The following is a 14,207-nucleotide window of genomic DNA, read 5'->3' on the forward strand; positions in this document are numbered from 1 at the left end:
CATGCTCCAAGCTCCTTTCAGGCAGTTCAGAGATCAGAAGGTCTCCCCTCAGCTCCTGTTCTCCAGCTGAACCCCCCAGGTTCCTCAGCCGCTCCATCACACTTGTGCTCTAACCCAGATGCGGGGGGAGCACCCATGCAGCGACACCCCCACCCAACCCTGCACCCATGGGGACTCCATCACCTCCTCCAGCCACCCCACTGGGCAGATTCCACTGAAATGAGTGTTTGTGGGGGACCTGTGGACAAAGAGGTGTCACCCCTTGGGGAGGGGGGGACCCTTCCAAGCAAACACATCATTCTGCTAGAACAAAACCCAATTATGTCATGAACACCCACGTCTCACCAACGTAGCATTTGATTCCATCTCCGGGGTTGAAGCCACAAGTGGCACATCCTGGGAGCTGCTGGGGACATTGGCCACAGGGCGGGTGACACAGGGGAGCCAAGGGGCTGCCTGGGGACTCAGGTTGGGTGACCCACCACATGGGGGGTGCAGGGTGGGGATATTGGGGCCACCAGCCCAGACTGGGTGACGTTCATCAGGGAGTTCCCAGCCAGGCTGGGATGGGCCAGCCCTTCAGTTAATGAGCTTAATTAATCACAATGTTGGGTTTTTTTTTTCCTTTGGTATCTTGCCCAGAGGAAACCTGAAAATGTTAAATGCTGAAGAAGTTAAGATGTGAGGAAATAAGTATTTTTGGGGGTATTTCCCCTGATTTAAGGCAATAACAGCTCCCACGGTCACCCAGAGCTTCCTCCTGGGGGAAACTGAGGCACAAACATGGAGCTTTGGGCTCCTTTGCGCCAGCACAGCTCCTGAATGGCACCAACCCACTGGGAGAAATGGGCTGAGGTTGGGACTGGGTTGGGGAGGGAAACTGAGGCAGAGGGATGGGGGGGGCGGGGGTACTGGGGCTGCAGGGGTGGGCACTGGGGAAGGGGTGGTGACCGGCGCCGGTTTGGGGACACCAGAAACACCCCAGTGCCCCTTGGTAATGGGTCCGTCCCACCACCCCAGAGCGCACCCCGGGTGGGGGACACCCACGGGATGGACGGACAGAGCCACGGAAGGGGACAGAACCCTCCAACGCCAGGCTGTGGAGAAGAAAAGAGGGTTGGGGGGTGGGGGAGCTTTTTAACCCCTTCCTGCCCAGGCTGTCCCACCGCAGTGTGACACCCCCTCCTGCAGGGTCCCCCCCGCAGCACAGGACAAGCGCGGCTGCCCCAGCCCTGGGTGCGAGGGTGAAGCCACGGGGGGTACCATGGTGTCACCCGCTCACAAAGGATCCCACGCCCTCCCTGGTCCCTGTGTCCTGCTGGGCGCTGGGAGCCACAAAAATGGTTCATTCTTCCAAGGTCCGTCCTTTTTTCTTTTGATTTCTCCTTCTTCGTTATTTTTTTATTCATTTTTTTACAAAATCTCCCCCCTGTGCCTGCAACCGGGACGCGGCCACCCCCCGACCCCCAGGGCCCAGCGCCCCGTCTGTCCCCTCCTCCCCAGCCCAGCTGTCCCCAATCCCCAGCACTGTGACACCCTGGCGGGGACGTGTCCTCATGGGGCGACATGGGGACAGGCAATGAGCCACACGATGCAGTGTGAGATGGGACAAAGGTAAATCGAGAGGGACACCTCATTTTGGGGGGGTTCACTCTGCCGTTGTCACCCCAGGGCGGCCCGAGACAGGCGCCGCATCGCTGGGTGTCCCAAACCTGAGGGTGACGGGACTCAATTTGAGCTCTGATAGAGAAGAGGAGCCCGTTGGGGTGCTGGGGGTGCAGCTGCAGGATGGGGGGCTGGAAGACAGCTGGGGCATCCCTGCTTTGGGGATCACAGGGGTCGACACCATCCAGATCCTCAGGGCAGCGGGTGGCAAAAGGACTCAAGGCAACTCAGTAAGTCCACGCGAAGAGGCGCTTGTCCCTGACGTCCCCACAGGACGACGAGCACGACGGTTCACGTTAGCACAAGGCAAGTGTGTATAGTGCAAATCAGAGCCCCGCACCAGGGTTAGTGGTTCGGACGTCCCGCGGGTGCCATCCCGGGCGCTGCGGACGCTCCAGCACTCGCTCTTCCCCGGCTGTGGGCACCGGTCACAACGGTCCGAACCTTCCTCGTGCACAACGAGGTCACAGCCCGTGTCACCGTCACTTTGTGCCCCACCAGAGGAAGGGGAGGCAGGAAACAAGACACAGAGTGTCCCCCCCCAGGCAAAACTGCTGCTCAAAGGCTGGCGAGGAGCTCTGGGTGGCTTGAACCGCCTGCAATGTCCATCCCAACGCCCACCCCCTTCCCCAGGTGAGGACGGTCCCAGGAGAAGGGCAGGTTGAGGGGGTGCGGAGGCCTCTCCCGTGTGTCCCCAGAGGGGTGTCAGGTCCCGCCGGTTGGGGACTGATGGCAGGCACGGGCTGGGTTTGCACAGCCACACTGTGCAGAGGAGTTCATGGTTCTCCATCGGTCCTGAGCAGGAGGACACCTTGCAGGCGGCCGCAGGAACGTCCTCGCTGGGAGACCTGCAGAGGTGGCAGCCAAAGGTCCGGCCGTTTCAGGACCGTGACTCGGGGAGTGAGGATGACGTGGCAAATGGGAAGCCAGGAATGAAGAGCGAGCGCTGGGCTCAGCAGAGTCCAGCCGTGTCCTGGAAGCAGGGGAGCAGAGAATCACTGCTCATCACTGGTTCATGGGCTCCTCCTCCTCCATCGGCTCGTCCTGTGGCCTGAAATGGGGAAATACGACACATGAGATGGGGAGGAGACCTGTGGGACACAACACGTCCCTCAGCAAAGTCCAGCACCTATACAAGGAGCCTCCCAGTGCTTCCTGCTCCATTGAGACCTACATTGCACCAGGGGAGGTTGAGGTTGGGTCTGGGAACAATTTCTTCCCCAAAGGGCTGTGGGGCATTGAACAGGCTGCCCAGGGCAGTGCTGGAGTCACCATCCCTGGAGGGCTGGACAGACGGACATGAGGTTCTCAGGACATGGGGTAGTACCAAGCTTGAGTTAACAGTTGGACTTGATGATCTTGAGGGGCTTTTCCAACCAAAATGATTCTGTAATTCTATGATTCTATCTCCCACACCTCTAGACCTGATTAAAGCCAGGCCTGTCCTGGCCTCCCAGGAGCTCATCCGGCTGTGACACGGCCTTTCTTTGCTGCCCTGGCACCCAGCAAACAGGGAGTGAGGGGCTCTCGAACTCCCAGGATCAATGAGAGGTGCCCAGAGAGGTGGTAGATGAACCATCCCTGGAGACACCCCAGGCCAGGCTGGACGGGGCTCTGAGCACCCTGAGCTGCTGAAGATGTCCCTGCTCATGGCAGGGGTGGGTAAGGTGACATTTGAAGGTCCCTTCAACTCAAACCCTCTATGATTCTATGATGGACAGCATCACCTCTTCTCCACCATCACGGCCACCGAGAGGGAGGCCAAGGCTGTGACTGTCTCCACCTCTTCTGCCTCGTGGTGCTGAGCCTCCAGGAAGGAGCAGCCCAGCTTGGAAGCAAAGCGCTGCACGGCCACCCAGTATTTACCTGCAGAAGAAGAAAAACTTGGGAGCTGCCAGGATAGGGGTTGTCCCAGGTCTCCAGGCTTCCCTGGCAGTGAATGCACACATGGGTATCACCCTCCAATGAGGAGGATGACGAAGGGCTCCAGTGGGGTCTCGAATGCCAGATGTCCCCGTGGAAGTCATGGGGATTATTGGAGAGAGAAGAAAATGCCAACATGTGGCCCTTTCATATTTAGTGTGGAGAACAGGAGCTGAGGGGAGACCTTCTGATCTCTGAACTGCCTGAAAGGAGCTTGGAGCCAGGGGGGTCGGGCTCTGCCCCCCAGGAACAAGCACCAGGAGCAGAGGAAAGGGCCTCAAGTTGCACCAGGGGAGGTTGAGGTTGGATCTGGGGAACAATTTCTTCCCCAAAGGGCTGTGGGGCATTGAACAGGCTGCCCAGGGCAGTGCTGGAGTCACCAGCCCTGGAGGGTTGGACAGACGGACATGAGGTTCTCAGGACATGGGGCAGGGACAGGGGTGGGGAACGGATGGAGTCCATGAGCCTGAGGGGCTTTTCCAACCAAAATGATTCTGATTCTCTAATTCTACTTAACGGAGCCCCCAGCCCCGGGACACTCACTCTGGACCTGGATCACCGTTTCCAAGGAGCGCACGGCGTTGGGGTTGGGTTTCTGCCTCATGCTTTCTTCTGGGAGAGGCTCCAGCTGCCAAAGGAGGACACCGGGGGTCAGCAGGAGGGAGCTGTGCCCAGGGCCCGGCTCACAGCACCGCTACAGCCCCACGGCCGCCACCCGCTGGCCCCAGCGCTCACCTCGTTTCCCAGCAAGGCCGACACGCAGGCCTCAGATGCATCGCAGATGGCCGTAAGGTCATGGCCACCTTCCAGCGCGAGGACAACGGCTCCACCAGCCAGACTCATCAGCTGCTTCGTCATGTAGCCAAAGCCTGGAGGGGGAAAGCCCAAGTGACAGTTGTCACCCTCCCTGCCCAAAACGCTAGGGCCTCGGCACTTGCTGCTGGTACAACCCCAAAGATCTCGTGATGGGACAAGGGGAGATGGTTTTGAACTAAAAGAGGGAGATTCAGGCTGGACAAAAAGCAATTGTTGGCCCTGAGGGTGGTGAGAGCCTGGCCCAGGTTGGCCAGAGAGGTGGTAGATGAACCATCCCTGGAGACATCCCAGGCCAGGCTGGACGGGGCTCTGAGCACCCTGAGCTGCTGAAGATGTCCCTGCTCATGGCATAAGGTGACATTTGAAGGTCCCTTTAACCCAAACTACTCCTTGATTCCATGATCCTGTGATCCTCCCCGGCTCCCTGGGTATCTGCCACCCCTACACCACGGTCCCAGTGTGGGTGGGCGGTGGGAAGGACCCCCTTGAGCCACCAGTGCTCCTCCTCACATTTAGCAGAGACTTTGTAGCCGCCCAGGGGCGGGGGGTGACCGTCAGCTGCGTCAAAGCCGGCCGACACCAGCACCACATCGGGCGAGAATTCGTGTGCGATTGGCATCACCACTGTCCTGCAGGGGGGAGAAATAAGAGGTTTTAAGTGCTGGCTCGGCCTGACACCGAGAGAAAGAGGAGACGGGCAGGAACACGAGGAACGGTACCTGAAAGCAGCCAGATACTCCGGGTCACCCATGGGGGGGTCGAGCCCTCCGGTCCAGGCTACGTTGACATTAAATCCCTCACCAGGGCCAGAACCAACCTGTGAGAGATCCAGGACAACGGTGAGGGGCTGGATGTGACCCACGGGGACACTGGGACAGTAGCTGGAGAGGCTCTATCACTGCTGGGCTCTGGGGAGGGAGCACCGAGTGTCCCCGACCCCCTGCCCAGCGCCACGGGACCCCCGGGGTTTGCAAAGCTGAGGAGCTGTGGGTGTTGCTAAATAGGCCGAAAGCCCCGAGCATGAGCCCTACCAGAAAGTTAATATCAGCCTAATAACAGATGAGATGTCTGGGAGTAACGACCTTTCAATCGTAGAACAAAACCTATCCCAGAATTGAGAAGTCAACCGTGGACTGTTGATTATCTAGTGATTAGTGCCAAATTTTGTGGATGTGCTTGACCCGAAGTCAACTTTACTCTTTATTTTTTAATAAAATTTTAATTTTTACATTGAATTTAATGAATTAATCATTTTAATACCAAAACACAGCTCCTTGTTAAAGGCTGCCTGCCTCCAGAAGACCCCTACTCACTGAGCTTGTGCAGTAAAACCAATGTTATATATTGTGTATGCAAATACTGTAACCGATCAGCCCTACAGAACTGCCCTGAGGGCGGGTATATACTGATTGGATTTTGTATAAACGATCGAGACTTTGGTATCACCGGGATGCTGGTTTGATGTGGCATCCAGACTCGGACAACTCTGTAATAAAATCAGCATCTCCGTGTGCAGAATTAGCACACACGCTGGGTAAAGAACCTCATTTAGGGACAACACGGGGATGTCCTGACACTTCCCAGACCTCACAGCCATCGGTCACCGTCCCCGCGGGCTCTGCAGCGAGGGGGTGAACCAGACAGGATGGGGCATCGATGGGAAACGAGCCCACAAGGCACCGACACAACACCAGCCGCTGCTCAAAGGTTCGTGCCCCGCTCTGTCACCGTCACCCAGTGTCCCCATGGACCTCGCACCCTGTCTTTGTACCTCGTCGGCGGCCCCGCTGCCGGGGAAGAAGTTGCCATCATCGTGACGATGCAAAGAGATGTAGAGAACGTCGGGGTCTCTGTAGAAGATCTGCTGAGTCCCGTTGCCGTGGTGAACGTCCTGGAGGGAGAGGAATTGGGAAAACGCTGTTTTACAGTCTTCTGGGTGATTTAACAGCCTAAGGGAGCTGAAAGCAGCTGGATCTCTCCCCTGCTCCAGGGTCGCCCGTTCCCGGATCTGCTCCTGCTCCCCCATCCTGACACCCGGGGGGGTCCCGGCCCAAAGGTGGGTTTGCTGCTCCCCAGTCCAGCTCCAAAGCAGAGCGGGGAGGAGCCGGGGAACTCACCCAGTCCACGATGAGGATCTTGCCGAGCTTCCCTTTCTGCTGCAGCTGCCTGGCGGCGATGGCCACCGAGTTAAAGAAGCAAAATCCCCTGCAAAGAGGGAGTGGTTAGAGCCCTGGGGCTCACAGCCCTGCCACCCAACCCACGTCCTCCCACCTCCCTCTGGCCCAGACAGCGGTGGGTCCTGGGGAGGTCAGTCTGGAGCAATCAGTGATTTTAAGGCAATAAACTGCTTTTTGGGGGTTTCAGAACCCCACAGCTCAGGAAGGGCCCTTACATGGCAGTGGAAGGATCCGCGTGATGTCCGGGTGGCCGCACCACAGCAAAGCCGTTCTGGGGACAGAAGAGAAGGGGAGTGATCAGAGTTGCTGTCCCCAGGTGAAGCAGGGGGGATCCCCTTTAAGAGGCCATAGCCTCTCAAGTGCTGAATAATACAACAGGTGAGCTCACAGAGGGATCAGCAGGTATGTGCAGGTGTACTTGTTTGTCTCATTGACTATCCAGAGGTCGTATATTGAATAACAAGATCAAATACGTATATACTTTTACACAAATAATACCCATGTAAACTGGTACACAAATTCCACTGCTGCCACTATCTGGAGAGATACATATATGTATGTATGCGTGTATATATATATATATATATATATATGTAATTGTGTGTGTGTGTATACACACACTTTTTTTAAAACGAATATGCATGTTTCTTCAATATACTGAGGCTTGTAGTAATATATGAAATCTGCTGTATTCATATGTGTAGTTTTTCTACGCTTTGTTTTTGCTTTCTGATCTGTGAACGATGGGAAAAGTCTGCTTAGAAAGTAGCGTTCCATTATCTGTTTTCTCCTCGCATTCCTTGGTTTGTTGGTTTTATTATGTTATCTGTAATAAGTGAAGCACAGACTTCACCTCTGGAAATGCTGCGTGACCAGTTGCGCTGAAAAGACCTGGAAATCTGTATTTAGACCCAAGGCTACAATGTGTATTCTGCTCAGGTTTTTCTTGCCGATTTGTCTATCTCTACTTTTCCCCCCGTTTTCCCTTCCTGTAGTTTCAGTAGCCCTACCTTCAGCTCCCTGGTGGCCACCTTGAAGGCCAGCTCGGTGACGCTGCCGGCGGCCCAGCGCGCAGCGTTGGAGGAGTGCAGCTCGTTCCAGATGGTATCGCTGTCCACCTACGAGCAAGAGGACCCGTCAGACGGGGACGGGGCACAGGACATCTCGCCATGGGGCCCACGCTTGGGGCTGGGGGCTGAGGTCCCATCCAGGGCACCGTGGGCCACCTCACGCGCAATGGGGCGAGTTCCCTGGCAGCTCGTCCATCAGCCCCAGCCCCACACGGAGCATCTCCCCCTGCACCCGGGGGGCTGGAAGGAGTGAGTGCGAAAACGCTCGTTACCTTCTTTATCTTATTTTATTGTTTAACCCAACATCTTGGTTTGATCAGGATCACGTCAAGGGCCGAGCCAGAGGCGGAAAACTCAAGTCTCTTCTGATCAAGTCCATGTGTGTGAGCCAAAGTCAAAGCCCATGGTGGGGGCAGCTCCGGACCCCCCAGCCTTCGGGGCGTGGGCCAGAGGAGGGCAGGGAGGGGGAGCAGAGCGGGGAAAGTAGATGCAAACGGGGCTGAGAAGAGCTGGTGCCCAGCAGCGGGGGCAAGAAGAGGAGAAGAACCAGAAGAGGCAGCAGGAAGGCAATGGAGTGAGACCCGTCCTGCAAGAGAGAGAGAAGGACAGAGACAGGGGGAGAGAGGAGAAGAGGAGAATGCAGTGAATGGAGAGAAACCAGGGCTGCAAGCTGGGAAAGGAGAGGCCACGGATGTGTCTGCATGGAGGTGGTGAGATGCTGTCCCTGTGACACCGCTCTCCTCCCTCAATGGGGACCACAGCTTCTGCCAGCCATTCTGCCCCCTCTAACACCTTGGGCTGTTAGAAATCGCTGTAATGGGCTTTGGGTCCCCTGGAGTAAGGAGGCACGAAGGATCCTGGATGATCTCCAGAGGTCCCTTCCAACCCCAACCATTCTGTGATTCTGTGACCCTCTTTCAAGGGTGTGACGCTCAGGACCATCCCGAGGACAGGGGGAAGCTCTGGTACACAGACATCTTGCCCGCAGATGGAGTGTTTCCACCTCAGCCTGCCCAAACAAAGGCTTCGGGAGCTCCTTCTCCACTCAAGCCCACGAGGGTCCCCCCGTGGAACAAGCCCGTCCAAAACCAGAGATGCTCAGAGGTGGTGGATGAACCATCCCTGCAGACACCCCAGGCCAGGCTGGACGGGGCTCTGAGCAACCTGAGCTGCTGAAGATGTCCCTGCTCATGGCAGGGGTGGGTAAGGTGACATTTGAAGGTCCCTTCAACCCAAACTATTCTGTGATTTTATGATTCTATGAAAACTGGCCAAAGCAGAGCTGGAACACTTACCCCCACCCCTCCGCAGGGCAGCATGACGAACATCCGCTGTGACAGGATCCCTGTGAAGAGAGGGGACGGAGCTGAGAATGTGGCGACGGTGGGACAGGGGCGCTCACAGGGGTACCAGGAGGGAGGTTTGGCCAATCCAGCCCCCAGAGAGCTGCTTGCAGGGGTCCCCAGGGCTGAGGGTGCCCCGGACCTGGTGTGGGGGTGCGGGCAGGGACAGGCAGAGGTGAGGACACAGTTGGGGACTCACCTGCCAGCTTCCCGTTGTCCAGTTTGAGGCGGTTGAGGGGGTTGGTGCCGTAGAGGAAGACGTGGCGCTCGGTGTGGACGCACTGCAGCTCTTCCAGGGTGGCTTTGCGTCCCCGCAGACACTGCGGCACAGAGGGGCTGTGACTGAGCTGCTCTGCCACCCATGGCCTCCCTGGGTGGACGTGGCATGTCCCCATGTACCACCACAGCCACGCCACGTGTCACCACAGCCGCAGAGGCAGCTGCAAGGCTGAGAACCCCATTCCTGCCTTGGGTTTGAACTTGAGGACCCTACTTCTTGCATCGGGTTTGAATTGAGGACCCTACTTCTTGCACTGGGTTTGAACTTGAGGACCCTACTTCTTGCACTGGGTTTGAACTTGAGGACCCTACTTCTTGCACTGGGTTTGAACTTGAGGACCCTACTTCTTGCACTGGGTTTGAATTTGAGGGTCCCTCGTGTTCAGGCAGAGATCAAGCAGGAAACTGCAGCATCACATTCCTACCTGGTCGCTATGTGGACCAGTCAGCCCAGTTAGAGCAGGGCAAGGTTTCTAACAGCCTGGAACTGACTGGTGTTCCCTCAGCTGACAAAACCCCACCCTGTTTCAGCAGGGTCCCTCCTCTCCCTACACCCATGTGTTTAACCATTCAGGCTGGACATGAGGAAGGAATTGTTGGCCCTGAGGGTGGTGAGAGCCTGGCCCAGGTTGGCCAGAGAGGTGGTGGATGAACCATCCCTGGAGACATCCCAGCCCAGGCTGGACGGGGCTCTGAGCAACCTGAGCTGCTGAAGATGTCCCTGCTCATGGCAGGGGTGGGTAAGGTGACAGTTGAAGGTCCCTTCAACCCAGCCCCTCCTGTGATTCTCTCATCTGCCACTGGAGCAGCTTCCAGCTGCCATCCCAAGCTGGAGATGGTCGGATCAGCGTACTCCGACTTATCACTGCCAGAAAAGGACAAGTCCAAGCCCTCTGGATAATGAGGCTGGGAGCAAAAGAGATGGAGGTGGGAGCAGGATTCCCCATCACACCATGAGATCTGCCCGCCCCGGCATCCCCCACTCACTTCGCACTGGCTGCGCAGCCCCCGCTCCTGCAGCCGCGACCAGATGCTCTGGATCCTGCCCGCGTGCTCCGGGTGGTTGCTGTTGTCGCCGCATGAGCACTGGTGTTTGAGCATCACCGAGTCGTAAACCAGCCCTGCAACGCACACAGAGACCTGCTGGCCCGAGACAGGACCGGACACCCAGTGCTTGACACTTCTGACCCTAATTCAGCTCCTTTTCAGGGGCTGGCTGAGACTTTTAACATCTGGAATGATTTGGTTGGACTGAAACGCCTTCCTCAAACCACAGGAGCCTCTGTACCAACATGACTGAATATGTAAGCCTCTGTCCCGACCTGCCATGGATATGTAAGAGAGATGAACCTTGCCAGCATCACTGGACCAGGATGGCAGCCAAGGGGTCAGATGGGCAAATCCTCTTAGAAAAGCCACCTTAGATAAGGAGAAGGGGCTCCTCATGGCTCACTCTGCTCTTTTTGCAGCCAACCAGAGCACTCCCAAGCATTTATCAGTCCAGGAGTGACTGAGACTGATGCTAAACTGCCCCTGGGCATTGTCACCTCCCACCTAGCTCTTGTCCCCAGCCCAGCTATGACAGTCCCACATGAAGGACTGTACCTGTGGTGAAGTGCTGCTTGGCTGGCTGCTCCTGCACGGGCAGGGAAAGCGTCTTGGAGGCTGTGTCCTGGGCAGGAAGGGAGATGGTGGCGGTGGCAGGAGATGACTGGGCCCTGGAGAGGGGTCTGTGCCCCGCGTGGATGGTGGGGACCATGGGGGGGTCGGCCAAGGGCTGTCGCTTGAGGAGCTGCTGCTGCACCCGCTGGTAGGAATCCCAGAGATAGGCCTGATGGAGAGAGGTGAGGATGAGCACCTGGAGGAAGGCACCAGAGCAGCATCCCCCGGCCCGGGGAAGGGACCCCTGTGCTGGGCACCCTCCCAGGGTCCATATCCAACAGCCTCCTCCGTGCTGGGGGGCTGGGAGGGGGTTTTGCAGGAGCTGTGATGCGTCATGGAGCATCTGCTGCTCTCTGCTGGTTTGGTCCCGCAGTGCTGTGCAGCCCCACTGCGGGCCCAGCAATGTGGGGACAGTATCCAGCAATTTGGGGACAGTATCCAGCAACTGGGGGGTGATATCCAGCAATCTGGGGATGGTACCCAGCAATTTGGAGATGATACCCAGCAACTGAGGGATGATGTCCAGCAATGTGGGGATGATATCTAGAAATCTGGGGACAACATCCAGCAATTTGGAGATGATATCCAGCAATCTTGGGATGATATCCATCTATCTGGGGATGCTCCCAGCAATTTGGGGATGGTAGCCAGCAATTTGGAGATGATATGCAGCAATTGCGGGATGATATCTAGCAATTTGGGAAGGATAACCAGCAATGTGGGGATGCTCCCAGCAATGTGGGGATGATATCCAGCAATGTGGGGACGATAACCAGCAATTGGGGGATGATATTCATCAATCTGGGGACGATATCCAGCAATCAGGGGACGATGCCCAGCCTTGCTGACAGCAGGAGTGGCTGCAGCTCTTGTCCCTGGCCATTTTGGCCACCTGGGCACATGCCGGCTCCTTGTGGCCAGAAGGGACAGGGCAGCTCCAACTGGCAGCCCACATCCTCCCCAGGCTCTGCCAGCCCTCGGTACCTGCTGCAGCACAAGCTCCTCCTGAGGCTGCATCAGCTTCTGCGTCCTCTCGGGCTCCTTCATGCCGCCCCCCGGCCGTGGCGGCTCCACGCGTGTCCTCGCCGGGTCGCTGCTCTCAGCCCCAGCCTCCGGGAGCGCCCCCTCGGCCTCCATGTCCTCCGAGGAGGGGATCTGCCGCAGACGGGGCTTCTCGCTGGATTTAGCCATGCGCTGCGGCCGGAGGGGTCACAAATGAGCAGAGGGAGGTGGCAGGAGACAGGGTGGGCTGAAAGGGTCATGAGGGTGGTGGGACATCTCAGGGAAGGAGCACAAGGGATGCGGGAGCCAAGGAAGCTGAGCAGATTGCTGCTGCAGGTCTGGTGAGGCAGCATCTCATGTGGCTTGGCCCTGGACATCTGGGACTTGCCACCAGCAGGAGGGACGTCACCCTGCGCCCTTGCAGCATCTGTTACCCGCAGCCTCACACCCCCAGGCTGGGTGCCCATGACTTACCTTGCCCAGATGCGTCTGCTGCTTGAGCCGTTCCAGGAACTGGGTGTGATGCTGCTGGTACACCAGTTGCTGCTGGATGGCCTTGGGGTTCTGGGGCAGCGGCTCCGAGCGGGTCCTGCCCAGGGGTTTGTGATGGCCCGGGAGTGACAGGCGCTCTGTCGAGATGAGCGAGGGGGCGAAGGAGAAGGGGACGGTCCCCAGACCTGGCACTGGAGAGGACAGGAGGGACAGGTGAGGGGTGGCATTGTCCAATGGGCAGACGTGACACCCCGCAGAGCTCTCGGTCCACACCATGCAAGCAGCCGCTGTTTGCACCCACGCAGACCGTCTCCTGACAGCCCCAAAAACGACCGTGACCCAGCCCCAGAGCCCAATATCTGGCAGGGTAGGATGGGTGGGCTATGTCTTTATGGCTCACATCCATCTGTCCCTATCGCTTTGGCATCACACAGCCCACAGGGCTCTGGGGACAGGATCTGCCTGACCTCAGTCATCTCAGTCACTGCTCAGCTTCATCCTCAATGGGAGAAGCTTCCTCCTCTATTGGTGTCACAGAGCAGGGAGAGATGGAACCAGGAATGAGCATGAAGTAGCCAATTCTCTTCCAGCTACAGTCAAAGTGGATTTTTTCCGTACTTTGAGGTGCCAGAGCCCTGGAACAAGCTGCCCAGAGTGGGTGTGGAGTCTCCTCCTCTGGGGACATCCAAACCCGCCTGGACGTGACCCTGTGTGATCTGCTTCGGTGACCCTGAGTCAGCAGAGGTTGGACTGGGGGATCTCCAGAGGCACCTCCAGAGGGAAGAGATGCTCAAGATCATCGAGTCCAACTGTTCCCCACCCCGGCACTGCCCCATGTCCTGAGAACCTCATGTCCGTCTGTCCAACCCTCCAGGGATGGTGACTCCAGCACTGCCCTGGGCAGCCTGTTCAATGCCCCACAGCTCTTTGGGGAAGAAATTGTTCCCCAGATCCAACCTCAACCTCTCCTGGTACAACTTGAGGCTGTTTCCTCTGCTCCTGGCGCTTGTTACATGGGACAAAGCTACTCCCTCATCTCCAGCTCACGGGAAGGCAATGGATAAAGCAAAGCTCCGCGCTGAGCCAGTGCTGACATGTCGTGTTCCTGGGCTTGACACTTACCTGCCACCAGCGGAGCGTGGGTGACCGAGGGCTCGAGGATGATGACGGGCTGGAGCCGGGGGGACAAGGGGCTCCCAGCCTCGTGCTGCTCCAAGCCAGGCGGCAGGAACATGGGCGAGTGCGTGCCCGCGAGGACGGGTCCGTTCAGCACGGGCACCCGGTGCGCCAGGCTGGAGAGGGGCCGGCGATCTGCCTCCCCCTGCAGAGAGGAGGAGGAGGACGGGATTAGCGATGGGCTGTGACACAGCACAGGGAGGGGACGGCGTGTCCTCCCCATGCCCATGGGCAGCAGCTGTGAATGCTCAGAGCCAGCGCACGCTCGGCGTTAGCCCAGAACCAAAGGAAAGGGCTTCCCGTGCCCCACAGGGACTCTCTGCCCAGTCCTGGGGTTCCCTACAACCTGGCTACCTACCCTGGCGCTAGTGGTAGCCGGCAATCCCAGCGTGATGGCGGGAAGGGAGGCCGCGCTCTGCAGGGCAAACTGGGCCAGGGAGCTCTCCTGCAGCATCAGGCGCTGGGCCAGGGGTGTCTGCACCAAACACAGTCCATCAGTGTCCTGCTCCGGGGGAGCTTGGCAGGGAATGGGCAGGAGAGGCTGGCTGAGCCCCAGCTGCCCTGAGAACACTTGGGCTGGGGCAAGGGACACTGGGGATCCA

The 14,207-nt window shown here is 57.9% G+C and overlaps 1 protein-coding gene and 1 long non-coding RNA gene across 12 annotated transcripts in view; one reads left to right on the top strand and one right to left on the bottom strand.

Annotated features, from left to right (window-relative positions):
- Positions 1-1,958: 1,958 nt before the first annotated feature.
- Positions 1,959-14,207, bottom strand: part of HDAC7 (histone deacetylase 7) — a 95,308-nt gene continuing 83,059 nt past the window's right edge. For 10 of the 11 annotated variants that reach the window (XM_065043605.1, XM_005515417.3, XM_065043597.1 and 7 more), the window contains exons 8-25: positions 13,964-14,080; positions 13,552-13,750; positions 12,412-12,620; positions 11,920-12,129; positions 10,879-11,104; positions 10,261-10,394; positions 9,194-9,314; positions 8,947-8,996; positions 7,592-7,699; positions 6,797-6,852; positions 6,522-6,609; positions 6,176-6,295; positions 5,124-5,221; positions 4,915-5,033; positions 4,324-4,457; positions 4,132-4,216; positions 3,393-3,531; positions 1,959-2,716 (exon numbers count right to left, since the gene is read on the bottom strand). In XM_065043605.1, the coding sequence (XP_064899677.1) occupies positions 2,671-2,716; positions 3,393-3,531; positions 4,132-4,216; positions 4,324-4,457; positions 4,915-5,033; positions 5,124-5,221; positions 6,176-6,295; positions 6,522-6,609; positions 6,797-6,852; positions 7,592-7,699; positions 8,947-8,996; positions 9,194-9,314; positions 10,261-10,394; positions 10,879-11,104; positions 11,920-12,129; positions 12,412-12,620; positions 13,552-13,750; positions 13,964-14,080 (2,259 nt within the window). In that variant the 3' untranslated portion in view covers positions 1,959-2,670. The remainder of the gene's footprint in view (positions 2,717-3,392; positions 3,532-4,131; positions 4,217-4,323; positions 4,458-4,914; positions 5,034-5,123; positions 5,222-6,175; positions 6,296-6,521; positions 6,610-6,796; positions 6,853-7,591; positions 7,700-8,946; positions 8,997-9,193; positions 9,315-10,260; positions 10,395-10,878; positions 11,105-11,919; positions 12,130-12,411; positions 12,621-13,551; positions 13,751-13,963; positions 14,081-14,207) is intronic. The other variant, XM_065043598.1, reaches the window with a different exon arrangement.
- Positions 4,289-14,207, top strand: part of LOC135576689 (uncharacterized) — a 191,757-nt gene continuing 181,838 nt past the window's right edge. Inside the window, exon 1 of the long non-coding RNA XR_010468477.1 lies at positions 4,289-4,758. This is a non-coding gene — a long non-coding RNA (uncharacterized LOC135576689). The remainder of the gene's footprint in view (positions 4,759-14,207) is intronic.

The sequence above is a fragment of the Columba livia genome, chromosome 29, assembly GCF_036013475.1.
Source record: "Columba livia isolate bColLiv1 breed racing homer chromosome 29, bColLiv1.pat.W.v2, whole genome shotgun sequence".
Classification (NCBI taxonomy): Eukaryota; Metazoa; Chordata; class Aves; order Columbiformes; family Columbidae; genus Columba; species Columba livia.